Source organism: Erpetoichthys calabaricus, chromosome 3 (genome assembly GCF_900747795.2).
Source record: "Erpetoichthys calabaricus chromosome 3, fErpCal1.3, whole genome shotgun sequence".
In the NCBI taxonomy this organism is placed as follows: Eukaryota; Metazoa; Chordata; class Cladistia; order Polypteriformes; family Polypteridae; genus Erpetoichthys; species Erpetoichthys calabaricus.
In genome coordinates, this window is record NC_041396.2 from 266,365,978 (window position 1) to 266,385,843 (window position 19,866).

General features: G+C 40.3%; 1 protein-coding gene across 8 annotated transcripts in view; it reads left to right on the top strand.

Annotated features, from left to right (window-relative positions):
• Positions 1 to 765: 765 nt before the first annotated feature.
• Positions 766 to 19,866, top strand: part of LOC114648895 (espin-like) — a 31,603-nt gene continuing 12,502 nt past the window's right edge. For 2 of the 8 annotated variants that reach the window (XM_028798207.2, XM_051924100.1), the window contains exons 1-2: positions 3,835 to 3,962; positions 16,821 to 16,900. In XM_028798207.2, coding sequence (XP_028654040.1) covers positions 16,886 to 16,900 — 15 coding nt within the window. In that variant the 5' untranslated portion in view covers positions 3,835 to 3,962; positions 16,821 to 16,885. Of the gene's footprint in view, positions 1,015 to 1,293; positions 1,350 to 1,678; positions 1,784 to 3,734; positions 3,807 to 3,834; positions 3,963 to 8,162; positions 8,188 to 16,820; positions 16,901 to 19,866 lie in introns of those variants that run through there. The other 6 variants (XM_028798206.2, XM_028798209.2, XM_028798211.2 and 3 more) reach the window with 6 other exon arrangements.

Genomic DNA, 19,866 nt, shown 5'->3' on the forward strand with positions numbered 1-19,866 from the left:
GTTTTATTGGGTCCCCTGACCTGTTTTTTAGTGTCTCTGTTTTAATTCTCTCTTAATGTTTGTTTTTAATATTTTGCTTTTAGTCTTGCTTGTTTTAACTGTACAGCGCTTCTGTCAGTTGTAATGCTGTGTTTTTAAGCGCTTAACAAATAAAAATGGTATGGTATGGTATGGTATAATATAATATTAACGCCGGACTTTCCAGTAGGCTTAACCCGATGACGGGGTTATTATCGTCTGCGCTGGATGAGATACACGAAATAATCCTGGATGGGTCGAAAGTCCATTGCAAGTTTCTGTCGCGCACTTGCTCACACGGAACCAATTTAGATTCAGGTTACAATTTAACCTAAAACACACGTCCTTTGGGATGTAGTAGACAAAACAATGTACACCCTGGTAGAACGTGCAGAGCTGAGCAAGCAAGGGCGGGATCTGGACCAAGTCTCACGTTGTACAGTTGTGTAATTTATAAAGAGCCGTGCTGTGCACGGTGTGCTATTTGAGATGCGATATAAAATTAGACTGTTTCATTGACTCTCTAAATAGTTTTTTCGTGTCTTATGCTGATTAATCAATAACGCTAGATAAGAGATTTCAAGAATGACACCAAAAAGTAGCCATTCATTGTCCTGTCCCTTTAAATGGAACGAGCTACCTGAAACTGCGCGACACTTGCGACTACTTCAGCACGTGTTTTATTGGGTTTAGTAAACAATCCACTTCCGGGTCTTTGCATTCAACCCGCACTTCAGGGTTTCTTTTATTTTAATTAAATCTGCACTCCTTGCCGATCTGATTAAGAGGCTTTACTTCCGCTCTCATTTTTTTGGGGGAGGGGGGTGGTGATCCTTTTTTTTTTCTGGAAAAATTACTGGGAGTTATTTTGGTTTAAGTTGCCGCTCAACGAACAGGTACGGGACTTTACAGCAATCTCATTCTGAAGATGATTCAAACAGGAGTTTGAGCGTCACGGCTCATCCTTAAGACTACTTAAAGGACGATGATAAAAGGGTTTGTTTGGTTTACTTTAGCTCATTTTGGCGAAATATCTTTAAAGCATTGCAGATGACTGAATACTATGTATTGATATAAACGTTTCAATATTTAGACGCAAGTGGTAAAATAAGACACACCCTTGAAATTTACATATAATGCGAATGAGTGCGGTGCATTAAAGCATAAGCGGGTGCAAGGTGTTGTAGTGCATATGGCTGCTTCTCTGGTTAACGCAAATTGAGATCACTTTTTCTCACTGTTGGAATTGTACGACAGGTCTATCCTGCATTTGTTGAAACTGAAGGAGTCGTTATATCAGGAGAGCAGTTGTTTTCAGTTAATACTCTGCAGTATGTTTTATTAATTTGATCCGTTCATTGTGGATGTAGAAGCGTTTCTGAACTTAAACAATGCCCGTTACAGCGACTCCGCGCTTCGGAAACGTTTTAATTTTATGTCTCTAGTTGAATCGATGTTTGTCATAAATTGGGCTAGGGCGGTATTTTAATCCTCTAATTCGTCTCCGTCTATTTTATCAATACACTTCAGAATTGAGTGCTTGATTCTTTCTGATTTATTTAGATGTAACCTATTCGAAATTTTCGTTGAATACATACTGAATGATTGGTGACTTATTTTCTAAAAATAGAACTGTTACGGATTGGTTCAGATGCTCCGTGACCCCGATCACCCCTGTCAGTTACATACTTTGAACTGACTGGAGTCGGGCTGGGAGTTAAACTCCATAGAACTCGCGAAGGGGCATGCGCGTCCAAAAATACCGGTAAGGATTTGGGAGCCATCTCCTGTTGTTGCGACTTGTACGTGTTTTATGTGAACTATAACCTTTTTAAATGCCTGGGCTGAGGCGATATTGCTGTTATTCTTGCACACAAAGTATTTCCTTTTTCTGTGAATGCACTTCAAAGTGTGACTGCTTCTGTCTAACGAAAAGCAAACTTGTACTACTGTATAGTATAGGATGGCGGATTAGTAAATGCTGCTGCGGAGTGTTACACTGGAGCCAAAGCTAGATCCCTCTCGGTGTAGAGTTGGCACGTTGAGCCTATTCTTGTATTGCATTTCTTTCCGGTTCCTTCCCACAACCCGAAGAAGTGACTGTAAAGTTAACCGGCGACTTTAAAAAGATCCCGAATGTGTACGTCATGCGAGGTTCAGCACTTTCTGCCAATTGCTTGTGGACATTTTATTAAATTGTGTGGTTTCATGTTGCTTGACAAAAAAACATTTCATCTTGGGAATGGGTGTTTGTATGTAAAGTTAAATTATTTGACCTTTTGAAAAGGTTCGTAATATGTGAACAAAACAGAAATATTGAACGTGTAGCTGCCTGGAAGTCTAGAAACCTGAACTTAGCCTGTGTTTTTGTACACAGCGAGAGTCCTTTTAAAATCAGACCCCCATTGATAACTAACAAATCAATTACCATCTCTCCATCCATCCGTTTTCGAACCCGCTTATCATTATTTCACTCCATTGTGTGCTATACTCTTAAACATACTGATTCTTTAATGGCACTTTACCGGTTGTTTGTTGATTGTCAAATAGCGGTTTCATTCTGGGAATGGTTCTGCGTATGTATAAGGAAGTGTTTTTTTGTGGACAAAACACATTTTTGACAGGTCTACCTAGCAGGATACTGACAAGTTGTGAAAACCTGAACTTCGCCTGTGGATTGTATACAGCACGAGTCTTTTTATTTTAGAAATCTGTTATGTATTTGTGAAAGTTTTTGGAATCTGTTACGCAAGTTTAAAGTTCTGTCTAGCAAAGGGGCGGGGTTAACCAGTCTTTCAATAAGACCCTGAAGTGAAGAATAATAGTAAACGGATGCGTGAGCTTTGTGAATTGGCCTATTGAGCGTGGGAGAGTGCACAGGTCTGGGACTGACTCAAGCTTTTCGCCCTGTACCGAAGGGATGGGCTTTTCCCTGAAATCCAATAAGTGATGACTATGATAGAGACTAGTGGGTCCCCATTAATATATCAAAATTAGCACCTCGTCTGTACAGGGCCCTTGCGTTGAGCCCATCGCTTTGTCAGCTCTGGACTAATATATATATATATATATATATAATAAAAATGTGGTGACATTTACGGGCGCGCGCTTTCTTTGCGCTTTGCACTGTTTGAAAAATGGAAGGTCGATCTGTCTCTAGTGATTAAAGAACTGCTGTTTATTTCGGCGAGGAGCGGTGCCATAAGTTTTCCAATTCAGATTCAGGATGCTGAGGCTGATATTTGCTCGGCTTTTTTGTTTCCCTACTGATTTGACTTTCTGCGGTCTCTGTTAACCACATTAATTATGGGTGGAAAGCAGCCACCAATCCAAAGGACGGATTGTTAACCAGGGTGACCGATTTAGTTTAGCATCATTAAAGTCAGCGTGTAGCTTTTGGAATAACCACGTTTCAATGAAATTAATTTTTTTTAAAACCAATTTTTGTGTATGCAGGCACTAAAGCGCAGATTTCTACAACACGAAAATGGTTAGATCAATGCCAAATTGGTTTAGAAGGTGGGACGCCTGTAAGTTTTTTTCGCAGGTACTCAGAATTGCATTTTTCTTCAAAAATAGGTTTGAAAAAGCACAATTTGTTTAGGGCTTAGCTCGTTATATTTTTATTATGACACCATCCACAAACTGAACATTCTCCATCCTCTGCAAATTATTTGGTATGCCCAGACGTGGTTCTGTGCCCCCCTTGCGTTATTTGTCATAGGTCACCCAGGTGCCCAGGATCTTATGCGTTGCCATAAGCAACGCCCTCTGTTCTTATTGCCTTGGTAAGTCAATCATTAATTACGATGTCATTTTCCGTAAGTGATTTTCAAAATATACGGATATGAACGTTGTGTCATCTTGTTACGCACTGTAAAGCAGCGTCGAACCTTGGAATTCCTTGGTATTCGGCGATGTGACCGGTTGGCTTTCTTTTGCAGGTAAGCCTCGGCCGAATTGCGTCCAGCAGACGCGTTTCTTCTTAAACTATAGGGGGGCACGTCTTGTTTATTAAAAAATGCGAACAAGAGCATCATGTCAAAATAAATACGAAAGGAAATTTTCTTGGTCCGTATACTGTTGCTGCACGTAGCGTTCATTTACTTGGAAAAGAGAGCCACTATCTGGAGAAGTTGCCGCGAAATTGTCAAAGGGAAAATAAGTGGACGAAATGGTATGGGCGTATGCTCCCCGTGTTTGCATGGGTTTCCTCCCACAGTCCAAAGACATGCAGGTTAGGTGCATTGGCGATCCTAAAAATTGTATTTGGTGTGTGTGTGTGTGTGCGCCGGGGGGTGGGAGGGGGGGTCCCCTGCCCGTGGTTTGTTTCCTGCCATGCGCCCTGTGATGGCTGGGATTGGCTCCAGCAGAGTGAGCAGACCCAGTGTTTGGATATAGCGAGTTGGAGAATGACTGACTACATAACATACACGGAAGATTGCTTAGGAAAGTGCCCTGGCAGCGGAGTTCTTCTTCTGCATGTGACAAGGATATTGATTGAATTTATCTGCCTTTCACCTCGGCTGGACGGTGCCGCGCTATTCCACGTACTTCCTTCCAAAGTGCAAGCAAGTCTTGGAGTGAATATTTCACAGTGGTCTCCTGTTTTGTGCCTAAGCCCCTCCCACAACCCAGCAAAGGAAAAGTCTGGTCACGAGGAGCAGTGGAGGCTCAAGCATGTATGGTCCATAGTGTCACTGATCTTGCTTGCGCTCTTCACACAAGGTTAAATATTCTTTTAGACCCCTGCATACAGAATTTAGAATATGCATTGCTGCGGAGAGGGGAATAGTTTTGTGGATACATCTCGGCACTACTGAAATGAAGGAAATTAAAAATATTTTACGAGGGATGCAGAATTGCTGGAGTAGAAATGTAATTTGCATGTTTTTTTGTTTTTTTTCAAACTTTGTGTTTTAAATATGTTCACTCCAGAAGCCCTGTAAATAAGCCGATTAAGAATAGGGATGCACATAAACACATTTGTTTTATTGAACATATTGTAACCCTGGTGGGTTTCAGGGAGCCGGACAGACAGCTGCCCTTTCTGAAAGTCAATAAGGATTGCTCTTATTTTCTACACTTCCCCATTGAACGTCTTGCATTTTTCTGATTTAGTTAAAAAGAAAAGGGCACACAGTTGTCATTTAAAAATAGTGGCAGGGTTTTCTTTTAGAGGAATTAGTGTTAGCTGTGGAAGCACTGGTGCAAGCTGCTAGTAATAAAGCCTGGTTTTGTTTTTGAGTCGCCATCTCCAGCCTCATCTTTCACTTTGCTTCACATATATATTGTAGCCACTCTTCAAGAAGTCTTGGAGTACTGGCAAGTCTGTGCATTTTGAAATCTTGGCAGGCTGAATAAGTCACCCCGTGATTAAATCTGCAACAACGTGCTTTATATTGAAAGCAAAGCTGAATATTTTTGCCAGTGTTTTTTTTTTTTTTTTTGCTAACTTATTCATGTATTTTCTGTTTCTAACGTAAGATAGCATGGCAGTGTCTTAATTAGCTTTACTGAGATATTAATTAAGATGCTGCTGAGCTGAATGTCCTCTGTTTAGAGTTTGCATGTTCTTCCTAAGTTCCCAAAGGTTTCCTTCTGTTTTAAAGACCTGCTGTTCCATTTCTTAGTGTATGTTTGCACCTAAAGTGAACCAGCATTCATTTCAGGGCTGGTCTCTGTGAGGCAGTGTAGTGCACAAAAGTGGCTTCAGCAAATGGATGGATGAGCAGCTTCATAAATGTTAGCCACACCATCCAAAAATGTTCCAATTTTTAGACACTTTTTTTTTTTTTAAGGTTGCAGTTGCTTGACAAAGAAGCATTTCATTCTACATGGACTTTGAAGAGGTTTCTAATATGAGGACAAAACAAATTGTTAAATATTAAGTTTGGGTGGGGGCTGAATTCTGTTTTGTTAAGTTTGACTTGATTGTATGGAATGTTACTTTTCCTTTCAGTAAAATAAAAAAAAAAAATCAATAATATTCTTACCGGGGTGGCGCAGTGGGTAGCGCTGCTGCCTCGCAGTTGGGAGACCTGGGGACCTGGGTTCGCTTCCCGGGTCCTCCCTGCGTGGAGTTTGCATGTTCTCCCCGTGTCTGCGTGGGTTTCCTCCCACAGTCCAAAGACATGCAGGTTAGGTGGATTGGCGATTCTAAATTGGCCCTAGTGTGTGCTTGGTGTGTTTGTGTGTGTCCTGCAGTGGGTTGGCACCCTGCCCAGGATTGGTTCCTGCCTTGTGTCCTGTGTTGGCTGGGATTGGCTCCAGCAGACCCCCGTGACCCTGTGTTCGGATTCAGCGGGTTGGAAAATGGATGGATGGATATTCTTACCTAGAACAGGCGTCCCCAAATCCAGTCCTGGAAGACCACAGTGGCTGCAGGTTTTCATTCCAACCCTTTTCTTTAATTAGTAACCTGTTTTTGCTGCTAATTAACGTCTTTTGAATTAACTGACTTGCTCTTGAAGACTCGGCAGTCAAACAATGAGTTCCAAAATGAGCCAAAACAGGACTAGAAATCTGTGTCCATCATACAATATCTAAAAATAAAAAAAAGATGAAGGTCTCAGGAATGTTCATCTACTCAGGACCCCAAAACAATTCAACAGCGCTCTTAGAAAAGAGAGTCAACAATTTCAGAAATGTATGCCATTGCACAATGAGAGCAGCAACAAGTCATGGAATCAAATAACTGGTTTAAATAACAAGAAGAATTGGTGCCTAATTAAGCAACTGGTTGGAGTGAACTTGGTTGGAGTTTGAGGCCCTGACTTGGTCGTCTGTTGGCTCACTTACTTCACATTTCATTTGTTTGCATGCTGTTTAAGGAAAGAAATGAAGGAATCTTAATAATATATTTTTTTTAAGTCAATTACAATTAATTCAAAAGATGTTAATTAGCAGCAAAAACAGGTCACTGATTAAGAAAAGGGTTAGAATGAATACCTTCAGCCCTCCAGGACCAGAGTTATAAAACAGATCAAGAAACCCTGAACTTGGCCTGTTATTTAATGCAGCAGGAGTCCATTTAAAATCCTGAAACCAGTGGTAATTTAAAAAAAAAAAAAAAAAGTGCTGTCATCTGTTTGAGGCAATTTGTAGAATCTATTACAGATCTAAATAAAGGTTCTTTCTGGAAGCGTCATTTGAACAGTTCATTTGGAGCCAAAAGTGGCATTCCTCTGAAGAACCCCTCTGGCACCTTTTTATTTTTAAGTGTACAAAGCCCAGTAATGAACTTAACATGTAAATGCTGTATGTGAAGAAATGTAATGTGTCCATCTAGATTTTAATGGAGCCTTTAATATTTATATTCATAAGGCTGTGTATGTATTCGAAAGAAAACAGAAACTACACTGTGGCTGTTTAGAGTTGGACAATTTTTTGAGTCTTACAGATGCGTTAGAAAGATGAGCTTAAATAGGTACATCAAATACCATGTACAGTCTTGGGAGGTTTTGTTTTTATTTTGTTTTTTTTTCAAAATGTAGATTTGGGGTCGTGTGTGTTTTGTTACTTTGTGTTTATTTAAAGGGTTGAGACTTTTATATGCAAGTGACCGACGTACAGCAGCAATGTCCTGAAGTGACTTTACATAGAATTTTTTCTATTCCCTAGATGCGTTTTGTACTCCTTTATTGGAACTGGCAGTGTGGCCTAGCGATTTAAAAAATGCTATGAAAAGTCGTTTTCTACAAATAAGTTCTCCAGCATCCCCTCACGTTTTGGGTCAGGCTTGAGGCGCTGCTTGTGTCACTCGAATGTAAGGCATGGAAGGACCTGGAGTGAGTCACTTTACCTGACAGTGTACATTGCTTAAAAGAAACTGTGTGATTGGTATGAAGAATCCTAGACATAGGTGCTATATAAACCTTAATTAATAGCCTATAGTTCTACTCATATTTTTGCAAGGGCTTATTAGGGCAGTAGCCAGGGGACCCAAAAAAATTCACAGCAAATTTGCTCGATTTGCCTACAGCTTTGTTTGCAGGATTTTTTTTCCTGAAAATTTGCCATCCGCATGGCTTAGGCAAGTCTTTTTTTCTTCTTCTCTCCTAGAGTCCCGTAAAGCTGATATTGTGATATGTGTTGCTCATTGAGTGTTTCTGGGATATATCGCAATGGCTGATGTAATTGCTCTAAAACAAAAAATACGGCATCCTGGTAAGATGGTAAATATTGTCACCTTTTTTCACTTCACTTCTTTCTCTTTCGGCTGCTCCTGTTAGGGGTTGCCACAGCGGATCATCTTCTTTCATATCTTTATGTCCTCTGCATCTTGCTCTGTCACACCCATCACCTGCATGTCCTCTCTCACCACATCCATAAACCTTCGCTTAGGCCTTCCTCTTTTTTCCTCTTCCCTGGCAGCTCTATCCTTAGCATCCTTCTCCCAATATACCCAGCATCTCTCCTCTGCACATGTCCAAACCAACACAATCTTGCCTCTCTGGCTTTATCTCCCAACCATCCAACTTGAGCTGACCCTCTAATCTACTTGTTTCTAATCCTGTCCATCCTCATCACACCCAATGCAAATCTTAGCATCTTTTTTTCATTTCACCATAAAAAGATTCCTTGAAATTCAAAACCTCTAACTTGATATATAAGAACTGAAAATCTGTCCAGAAGAATAACAATACTGCTGAGCCCTTTCTGTTGTTAGGTGTAACAAGACCTTGGGAGTTTCAGAGAGATGAAGGACTTGTAGCAGTATTCTGTGTTATGATTTTATCATTGTTGTTCATATATACATGTTTAAGTGTGTGTGTGTTTCACTTTTTCTTAGTTTGTAGCCATTTGCTGTACAGTATTTTGTTTGTGGTAATTGGCCTGTCTGTGTCATTGCAGTTTGACACTGTGGTTAGTAAATTGTCCAGTTTAAAGAATTCATAAGCACTAAAGGCATTTCACCCACTCCAGAGCCTTTACAATTAGGACTTGTAAACCTTCAGGCTTTACCCGACAATGAGTAATTGTTCTCCAAGATCAGGCACAGGTGAAATTAAGCTCGGGTCCACAATGGGGCAGGAAAGACTGAATCAGGAGACTCTGACCATTGAGAGTGATCTGGTTTGGAAACTGGATTTTAGTGAACAGATCAAGGACTTTGCTGCAAATAAATCTGGAAAAGTTCAATATAGAATAGCATCCCTTTGTCTTTATTAATGTACATAATGGCCCATGCAGCATTTAATATTTCTGCCTTTCTAAACAACTGAAATAGGGATCTATATATGACTTTTCAAACCTTGGTTTGTGGTGGTTGCTTGTCATCTGTGCAGCAATGTCTGTCCGCTTTTCACGAGAGTACTAGTTAATGGATTTAGATCAGGTTTTTTTTTTTTTTTTTTTTCTTTCTATAATTTGCTTGAACATTCCGGTTGATTTTCCGACTTCTCTCATCACTCTAATAATCATAGTTCACTTGCAGGAGCAATATATTCGCGCTAATCTGAGACAGTGGCTGCAGGCCGAGGGGAGGTGGATGTGTGACATCAGGAGTGGGGAGTCTGTCTACCTCTGTGTTTTGAAGTGTAACTTGCCTCAGCTTAACTAGCAGTACAGTACCTTTTTGTTTATTGATTTTTAAAGTTTCTCCTGTTTCACTACTACGCAGGCGGAGCCGTGGGGAACGGCTAGTATCTCATATACAGTAATCCCTCCTCCATCGCGGGGGTTGCGTTCCAGAGCCACCCGTGAAATAAGAAAATCTGCGAAGTAGAAACCATATGTTTATATGGTTATTTTTATATTGTCATGCTTGGGTCACAGATTTGTGCAGAAACACAGGAGGTTGTAGAGAGACAGGAACGTTATTCAAACACTGCAAACAAACATTTGTCTCTTTTTCAAAAGTTTAAACTGTGCTCCATGACAAGACAGAGATGACAGTTGAATGCAAACATATCTTCCTCTTCAAAGGAGCAAACAAATCAATAGAGCTGTTTAGCTTTTAAGTATGCGAAGCACCACAAAGCTGTTGAAGGCGGCAGCTCACGCCCCCTCCGTCAGGAAGAGAGAGAGAGAGAGAGAGAGAGAGATAAAAAAAAATCAATACGTGCCCTTCGTGCTTTTAAGTATGTGAAGCACCGTTCAGCATGTCGTTTCAGGAAGCAGCTGCACAAGATAGCAACGTGAAGATAATCTTTCAGCATTTTTAGACTAGCGTCCGTATCGTCTAGGTGTGCGAACAGCCCCCCTGCTCAATCCCCCTACGTCAGGATCAGAGAAAGTCAGCGCAAGAGACAGAGAAAAGTAAGCTGGGTAGCTTCTCAGCCATCTGCCAATAGCGTCCCTTGTATGAAATCAACTGGGCAAACCAACTGAGGAAGCATGTACCAGAAATTAAAAGACCCATTGTCCTCAGAAAACCACGAAGCAGCGAAAAATCCGCGATATATATTTAAATATGCTTACATATAAAGTCCGTGATGGAGTGAAGCCGCGAAAGGCGAAGCGCGATATAGCGAGGGATTACTGTATACAAATATAAAAACCTGCAAGCTATGCAGCAGTATGTGGTTCTAGGTCACTTTGGGTAAACTTATTAATGACCTAACCATCCACCTATGTTTTTGGCCCACTCAATCCATTTTTAGGATGTCCTGCACTAAAGACTGTTCCATATAATTATGGAGTACAAGGCATAAAGTGGCCCTGGATGACATGTCAATTAATCACATGGCACACTCAATAGTTCAGCTATTCCATTTAACCTGAACTGCTTGAGTTTGTGAGCACCTGGACATGAGAGCATGTAGACGGGTTGAAAACCTACCCTTCCTACAAATACGACTGGGTCAGGGTACATATCAAGGTCTCTGGAACTGTGCTACCCTTTGAATGAAGTAACCTAATAGTAACTGAGGAATCAAAATGTGAATCACTGGGTTGAAGGAGTTGAAGTCCTTGACATCTGAGCCCTTGAAGGTGAGGGGTTGAAACCCTACCACAGACTACATGTCTGTAAGAACTCAATGTGCAGATGGCCTTGTGTAAGTTTGTCAAGAGGAAAATGCTCACACATACTAGTAGGAGGGGGAATTTTCTTTTGCAGGTACTGAGTCTCGTATCAAACAATTCGTTTGTGAGCTTAGTGTACATTCTTAAGAAATCACTTGAGTCTGAAGATAAGGGAGTCTTTGTGTGATTTATGAAATTTACCAGATGTGATGTCATTTCCCATATTTCCCTACAACTCCCACGATGTCTAAATGTTTGAGTATGTGGTATGATAACCGGGCAGGTAACTGGCAATTAAAGGGCATCTTTTCCCCCATCACCTAAAATCTGTTCTGCACACTTTGGAAGGCTTGGCTAATGTAAGGTGTGAAATGGCCTCCCTTCTTGACCTAAGAGTATAGAAAGCAGGGGCAAGTGCAGCCAGGCTGATAGGCTCAGCCCTCTTGTGTTTTCATAAGCCAATTGACTTGGGTTGGTATATTGTGAATCTTGGGGGGTGGTATTCCAGAATATTATAAATAGGCCTTCTGAAGGGAACAACTAATAGGTTCCAACCTACCGATGTTCTACAGCAGTTAAAGTAAATTAAGCCTTGCAAGTTGAAGCAAAAAATTTTACTCAGGTGTCCCAACTTCTGTTGATTACTTAAAAATTCCCTCTCTGTCTTCAAGGAGGATTGGAACAAACTGTCTATTACTGTACATTAAACTCTCTGCACCCTATGAAGCTGTAAATTCCAGTGATAATGGCAAGAAAATGACAACAAATGAAATGAGAGCGTTATTACCCAAGATCCATATTTTCTTTTTTTTTTTTTTTTAATCCGTATAATTTGGCACAAATTGCATTTTGCAGATTTTTATATCCTCTCCTTGTGATCACACTTTAGTGAAGCTCTACCCAGGGTTTCGTTATTTTTCTCTCATTTTAGAGTTGCTTTTCTTGTACATTTACTGTGAAAGGTGCCATTTAAAGAAACTGTGTTTTAAAGATGTGTTTCAGGTTAATTGGCCCTGGGTGATGGTGAGAGTGTGTGTCCTGCAGTGGACTGGCATCCTTTCCAGAGCCATTTCCTGATTTGCAAATTGTCAAAATAGGATGTAGCACCTTTGGAGGCCTTGAATTGGAGTAAGAAAAAAAATTGGAGTAATTTGTTTTATTTTCAATGAACATCAAAAGAATGTCCGTGAATCACTACACTGCAACTTGCATAACTTCAATTTCATGTTAGCCATGGCTGACATTTTCAAATAAATTGTGACTGCTTTGTTAATATTAGTTGTAAAGTAGTTGTGCTACCTGCCTAAGATGCGTTAGATTCTAAGCAGTGTAGACCTCCGGGCTTACGACTGCAGTGCAGTGTTCCCATCCAGTTGCTATGTCTGTGTTACATACCATTTGGTACAGGATTCATAAAAGCAGTGCAAATGTTTGTGATGCACCAACAGTTGGATAGCAGAAACTTAGCAATGAGACAGATAAACACTTGTCCTTTCATTAAGATGGAATAGAGATGTAGCCTAGTGGCTAAGGCACTAACCCATTAAACACAGACTGCCTGTTTAATTCCCAACAGTGACACTGGGTGACACCAAGCTGGTTGCTTCAGGTTTACTACCATTTCCTAGCCAGTGGGTACCCAGCACTACAGGATGTTGGAGGCAATGGGTCCATTGCTAGGCACACACATGCATACTCCCCCTGACAGATGCTGGGATATGGGATGAAAACTCTCTTTGACATGGAAGGGATGTGCATACTGTACACATCCAGAGTACTGTGTTCAGTTTTAGTTTCATTATTACAAAATAGACATCAAAACCCTAGCAAAGGTCCAGGACTAGACTGATTTCAGGATTGAGAAGTGTGAGCGTTGAGAAGAGACTGAAGGAGATTAACCTTTAGAAGTTAAGCTATCAGAGATTTGATGGTGAAGTGCTTGAAGTGGTTAATAAAAAAAAAAGGAATTCTATAACGAGAACACAAGGAGGTGGATGGAAACTTAAGGGCAGATTTTACACAAATGTTACAAAGTTTTTCTTCACGCAAACAACCATAGACACATGGAATATATTATCAAGTAGCGTGTTGGACAACACGACTTTAGGGACCTTCAGGTCTTGGCTTGATGTTACTTTGTACAGTCTAGTTGATGGATGGACAACCTTGTTAGATGTAATGCTTGAGGCCCGTTACAATTATTCTGATTTTCTAAACTTTACAAATGCAGTGAAAAAAGCCCTGGATTTGAACATGAATCTGTGAGACAAGCATGTGGCCCGCTTTTAATTTAGAACTACAGAAACAATTGTATTATGATATGAAAAGTGTCAGTTAAATAATTTTAAATAAAAGTAATTTTATTGGAAGCTGTCATGTTACAGAAATTCAAGAAAATAAGACCGTTGGCTTTTAAATTCATTTTTAAATGGAGGTAAGCAAATAAAATAGTAGAAGTAATTTCAATCAGAAAGAAACTTTTGATATTCCTTACATTTTCAATTTTGGGAAATAAGAGCAATTTCATGCAGCACACTTCTAATGATGTGTTCAAATTTTGTTGTTCATTTTCCAATAAAGGTGAGCCTGAGTCTGTTCTGTTAGGACCAAGTTTGGATCCAACCCTAGATGGGGCACCATTCTGCTGAATTGGAAGAACTTTTGGAAAACTGAATTAGCTGCAGAAAAGCCCATACAACTATTCTAGGAATGTACAAACTCCACATAGCAGTGCCCTGCCTTGCAGTCGACCATTGTGGCGCATCTTTTCTAATCGTCCATCTTTCCATTTCTCACAATTTATTCTATTACAGTATTGTGGAATACCAGAACCTGTTTGGGAGCTAATTCTGAACAGGGTGGCAGCCCTACGATAAAACCTGCATTGGGGCAAAAAAGGTTTAACAGTCCGCTTAATATGAAAGACTTTAAGATGTTGTGGAGAACATTTGGTCCATTAAGCTGATTTGTTTAGCTAATAGCTAAGCTGCCCCAATATCTCATCCAGCCACTTGTAAAGGTTTGTTTCATCTTCCTGTCTCGATAGTTTGTTCCAGATTCCTGCCACTCTGTGCATAAGAATTGCTTCCTGGTTTCAGACCTAAATACAATTCCTCTTAAAGCTAAAACATCTATGTTGAAATTCACATAGACCCTTGAAGAGCATAGAAACTCCCCACAAACAATGATCAGGCTGTTATTGGGCCCGAGTACTCTGGTGCCGTCAAACAGCTGTGCCAACCACTGTGCTGTTTCAATTTATAAACATCCATTCTTCCATATTGAGAAACTACTTATTTCATTTCATCATTTTGAGTCGTCCTGTCATAAAACAGAAATCATGTTTGGAGGGATGCCAGTCCATCACAGGACACACTCTATTATACTAGGCATAGTTGCCAATGAATCCAACACCAACTGGTTGATTATTGGAGTATCAGCGGACAAAGGAAAATGCACAGGGTCCAGGACCGAAGTCCGCAGTGTTTACTGCTGTATATAACCTCAGGACATTGAAACAGTTACCTACATGTTCTCTATCCATAACAATGCAAGAATACCTGAAACACATGCACAAGGATATTCGATTGATTGTCTGTTCTACATGAACAAACCCAGGGCTGCCCAAACCTATCCAGGCAGTATTGGGCAAAAGGAAGAACCAACCCTGTACTATAACACTCTGCCATACATAAAAATGTCCATTGTGACAGTTGACAGTCTCAGCGTTTTGTAGTGCTGTATATGTATGCTGCTGTTGACAGGCCATTCATGGCACATGGAAGTAAAATGGTTTGGTTTGGGCATGGTATAGTGCTGGCTGCATAACCATAGAGGTCACAACGGTTTTTCCTTGTGCCATTTAAACTCCATTATATCTGCATTTCATTATGGGGGATCGTGGTGGGCCACAGAAGTGCTATATTTTTGGTTTAGCCAATTGTCGGCACTTTTAATCTCATGGTTGAACCCTTTGCCCTTTTACTTTCTCGTGTACAAAGGGAACTTATTGTAATCGTCCAACGATGTGATGTTGAGATTTTGATGAATCTCGATGATTTAGACCTCCCTCACTTTCTAATATTTGAAGTACAGGGAAAGTATTGGAATCCTCCAAAAATTTCGTTTTGAGATTTTGATGAATCTCTACATTTTAGACCTCCCTGAGTCTGAAGATACCATTTTTGGAGTTGTGTGTGTATGTAAGCACAATAACTTGAGTATGCTTTCACTCGGGTCAACGAAATTTTGCATGCAAGTGTTAGGTACAAAATGTAGATTTCTTTCAACTTTTGGGGTACAGTAATCCCTTGCTATATTGCGCTTCGCCTTTCACGGCTTCACTCCATCGCAGATTTTATATGTAAGCATATTTAAATATATATCGCAGATTTTTTGCTGGTTCGCGGATTTCTGCGGACAATGGGTCTTTTAATTTCTGGTACATGCTTCCTCAGTTGGTTTACCCAGTTGATTTCATACAAGGGACGCTATTGGCAGATGGCCGAGAAGCTATCCAACTTACTTTTCTTTCTCTCTTGCGCTGACTTTCTCTGATCCTGACGTAGGGGGATTGAGCAGGGGGGCTGTTTGCACACCTAGACGATACGGACGCTCGTCTAAAAATGCCGAAAGATTATCTTCACGTTGCTACCTTCTGTGCAGCTGCTTCCTGAAGCGACATGCTGCACGGTGCTTCGCATACTTAAAAGCTCGAAGGGCACGTATTGATTTTTGATTGAAAAACAAACTCTGTCTGTCTCTATCTATCTCTCTCTCTCTCTCTCTCTCTCTCTCTCTCTGTGTTCCTGACGGAGGGGGTGTGAGCTGCCGCCTTCAACAGCTTTGTGCCGCGGTGCTTCGCATACTTAAAAGCCAAACAGCCCTATTGATTTGTTTGCTTTCCTCTCTCTCTCTGACAGTCACTGCTCCTGATGCGCACTCCTTTGAAGAGGAAGATATGTTTGCATTCTTTTAATTGTGAGACGGAACTGTCATCTCTGTCTTGTCATGGAGCACAGTTTAAACTTTTGAAAAAGAGACAAATGTTTGTTTGCAGTGTTTGAATAACGTTCCTGTCTCTCTACAACCTCCTGTGTTTCTGCGCAAATCTGTGACCCAAGCATGACAATATAAAAATAACCATATAAACGTATGGTTTCTACTTCGCGGATTTTCTTATTTCACGGGTGGCTCTGGAACGCAACCCCCACGATGGAGGAGGGATTACTGTATTTCCGTTAACCAGAAGTGGTACTTTACCTTTTGTTCATGCAGCTGCAGAGTCCGATTTATTCAACTTTACTTTTATAATACTTGTTCAGTATATTATTGATTTGATTTGTTGTCTTGCGGTTTACTCCTCAAATATTCATACCATATCAAAGTCTAAAGGAGACCACTCCCATTTTTTTTTTTTTTTTTTAGCTGTTTTTCCTGCATTTGAAAGTATGAACCAGGTTGAAATTTGGCTTTCTCAGAATTACTGGTATATTGTTTTCAAGATCAATGGCTCCTTGTTTGCAATGAGAAGACTGGAGTGTGATTGACAGGAAAATGTTAGTCACATCAGTGTGTGTTTTGATTATCTTTGATCAAAATGTGCTACACCAATGGCCCACTGGTGTGATCTTACCCTGCAAATTTGGATTTTTAAGTCTGAAGGTGCAGCACCACTTTTCCAAAGCAGAGTACTGCCCCACAGTTGCCCCGCAGATTTACACAAGTATGTGTATTGTGCCTTTTCTACTAGGCACTAAATTAGCCCCTTTTGAGACTTCCTTCACATCTAGAGTGACACATAATGTGAACCTTTTTCTTTGGTCTTTCAGGTCAACAGCTGGCACATACAGCCTTCAGTTCCTAGCACCACAGGCCCTGCCTGTCTCAAGGAACAATGGAAGATAACCAGGTAAGATGAACTCAGCCCTGAGCACCTCTCATACTGTGGCACTCCATTTTTTATGAATGAAGTGTCCAGATCTCTTCTGGAACGGTCTGCTGAGGAGTTTGATGTAGCTGACTGCCTGCCGCTGTGAAGGCATTTGGTAAAAGCGTCTCCTTGGTGGCAGCCCATCCAGAATGTGGGTCTGGGTCTTCATTTTTGTTGTAGTTGTCCAATGGCTCGTGGGAGCCTAAATTTTAAAGAGATGTGCACCTGACAATTTGTCTCATTTGCATGTCATTTATTTTATCAAGTGCTTGTGATGGTGCTTTCTGTAAAAGGCATTTAATAAACTAAAGATCAATCGGCTATTTGATAGTTGACTGGAGCTCCCTTCCAAAGTGCATCTTTGGAGATAAAATTTTAAAATAGCTGACCTATGTGAGAATTTTAGATGGCTGATGTTTCTTCGTATTATATATAGTTAGTAGGAGCTGAGTCCTCGTGCATCTGCAAATGGTAAAACCAGCCTAACATTACTTAGATGCTGAAAGAAGTCAATGGATATTAGTTTTTGCAAAGGGTGAATACATTATTTGTTGTTCGTTCATTTGTTTTGTTTTTTTAAAAAGTCTCAGGGTGGTTTTTGCTAGGAAGCACACTACAAATACTATATGCTAGAAAATCATGGCTAATATAATGGTTATAGATGCTACTATGCAGCTTCAGGGACTGGATCAGTCAGTCTGTATGAAGCTGCATGTTTTCCCCAGTCCGCTGGCACTTTTCATCCAGATACTCGATCTTTGAAATGTTGGAGCAAACACGAAGTGTTAGATTGATTTGGTGACCTTCAACTTGCAGCTGTGATTTTGTGTGGAGGTGTGTAAGTGTGAATTGTAAATAGGGGGTGCCTCCCTGTGCCCCAGAATTGAGTCAAGTGGATGAAAAAAAATGAAGGACCAATGAAGAGTCTTGTTAATAATATGAATTCTCCTCTTGCTATAGACTGAAGCCTCAAGAGAGCAAGCACCCCAACTGGTTATATATGGAGATGTGCAAGCTATTGTGGTGTGTTCTGTCCTTTATAAAGTGTTATGATGGTGCTTCATGTAAAAGGCACAATATAAAATAAAGCTTGTTTGAGTGGTAGACAGTAGACACATTTGTGAGATCTGTAGACTACTTTAGTTTTGAATTCAATTACAATTTAATTTACCTTCAAGGATAAGTTTGATATTTTTCAAGCCAAAACTATTTCTTCACATTCATTGTATATGTCAATTGCTACATGAAATTGCATTCTAAAGTGAAGCATAATTTACCTCTCTATTTAAAAAAAATATAATATATATATATATATATATATATATATATATTGGAAGGAGATGTGACATGACTTTCACATCCCGCAAGACGAGACTTTGGCCATGACATTTTTTTCAAGTCACGCCCTCCTCTCAACCATATCCTGCGCACACAGCCCTCTCGCCTCTCATTTTTGTGAATGCCTTTGACAGATACGGTTCCTGCTCTCTCAGCTCTTACAAATTTTTATGTTTTCCTCACTTTAAGTTCCCAATAAAAGACTTCTTATGTCAAAATGTTATTGAAGAATTTCATTCATTTCATCAGCACTGAGAAACGACGAAGTCAAACGAATTAACGTGAAAATTGTCGATCGGTTATAGGGCAAATTGGTTAAATGCATATAAATAGATTATGCTGAAACAGTTGGTGTTGATGGTGCGAAAGATGAAAACATCAACTTACAATATCCCGAAGAATATCTACAACCGTTAACACCTTATGGTCTTCCGCCGCCCGAATTACTGTTGAAAGAAGGATGTATCCACGATAGGTAATGTAGTATATCTCCCGCGGATAACATTAGACACGAAAGGAGATCTTGATATGCCTTTTGTATTAAAACGTTAACAATTTCCTGTTAGAAAATTGTTTGGGTCCCCTAGCACAATATGGTACACCTGTTATTACAAATTTGGGTTTTAGGATAGATGAGGATTTTAGACTGGACGGTCAGATCAGCGCGGTGGTGAAATCTTGTTTTTTTCAGCTAAGACGTTTGGCGAAGATAAAAAACATTCTTTTCAAAGATCAATTTACAACAGTAATCCATGCCTTTATTACAACCCGGTTAGACTATTGTAATTCGTTGTATGTTGGTGTTAGCCAGTCCACACTGTCTCGGCTCCGGCTGGTGCAAAATGCTGCTGCACGCCTTTTAACTGGCACGCGAAAAAATGAGCACATTACACCTGTATTATCCTCACGGCACTGGCTGCCTGTTCAGCTTAGAGTTCATTTTAAGATTCTTTTATTTGTTTTTAAGTCTTTAAATGGGCTTGCTCCGCCCTACCTCGCTGAGATGCTGCACTGTCCTTCCCGCTCACTCAGATCAGCTGGTCAGCTGCTTCTGGATGTGCCTAGGACTCAACGAAAGCTCAGGGGGGATAGGGCTTTTTCCGTTGTGGTTCCAAGGCTCTGGAATTCACTGCCGATCCACATTAGACAGGCCTCCTCACTGCCCATTTTTAAGTCTGCTCTTAAGACTTACCTTTTTGGTTTGGCGTTTGATCCTGTGTGAGCAGTTGATTTTACTCTGTTTTAACTCTGTTTAGTTGTGTTTACTATGTTTTAATTAGTTTCATTTATTGTATTTTATTTACTTATTTATTTTGTTTTTGTTTAAAATTTATTTTAGCCTATGTTCAGCACTTTGGTCAGCGGCTGTTGTATGTAAAGTGCTTTATAAATAAAGTTGACTCGACTTGACAAAGATGTATATTTTGTGAGGAAAAAGTGCATTTGAAGATGGCTTGTCATAGTTCAGAAGTCAAACAGATGCAGAGATGGTGTCTCTCAGGTCTAGCTGGATTGAGTCTCTCTCTCTCTCTCTGATTGTCAGTACTTTATGCCAATATTCTTATGTGGTATTTTGGACCCCGTGGTGTTACACACTGTTAATTGGC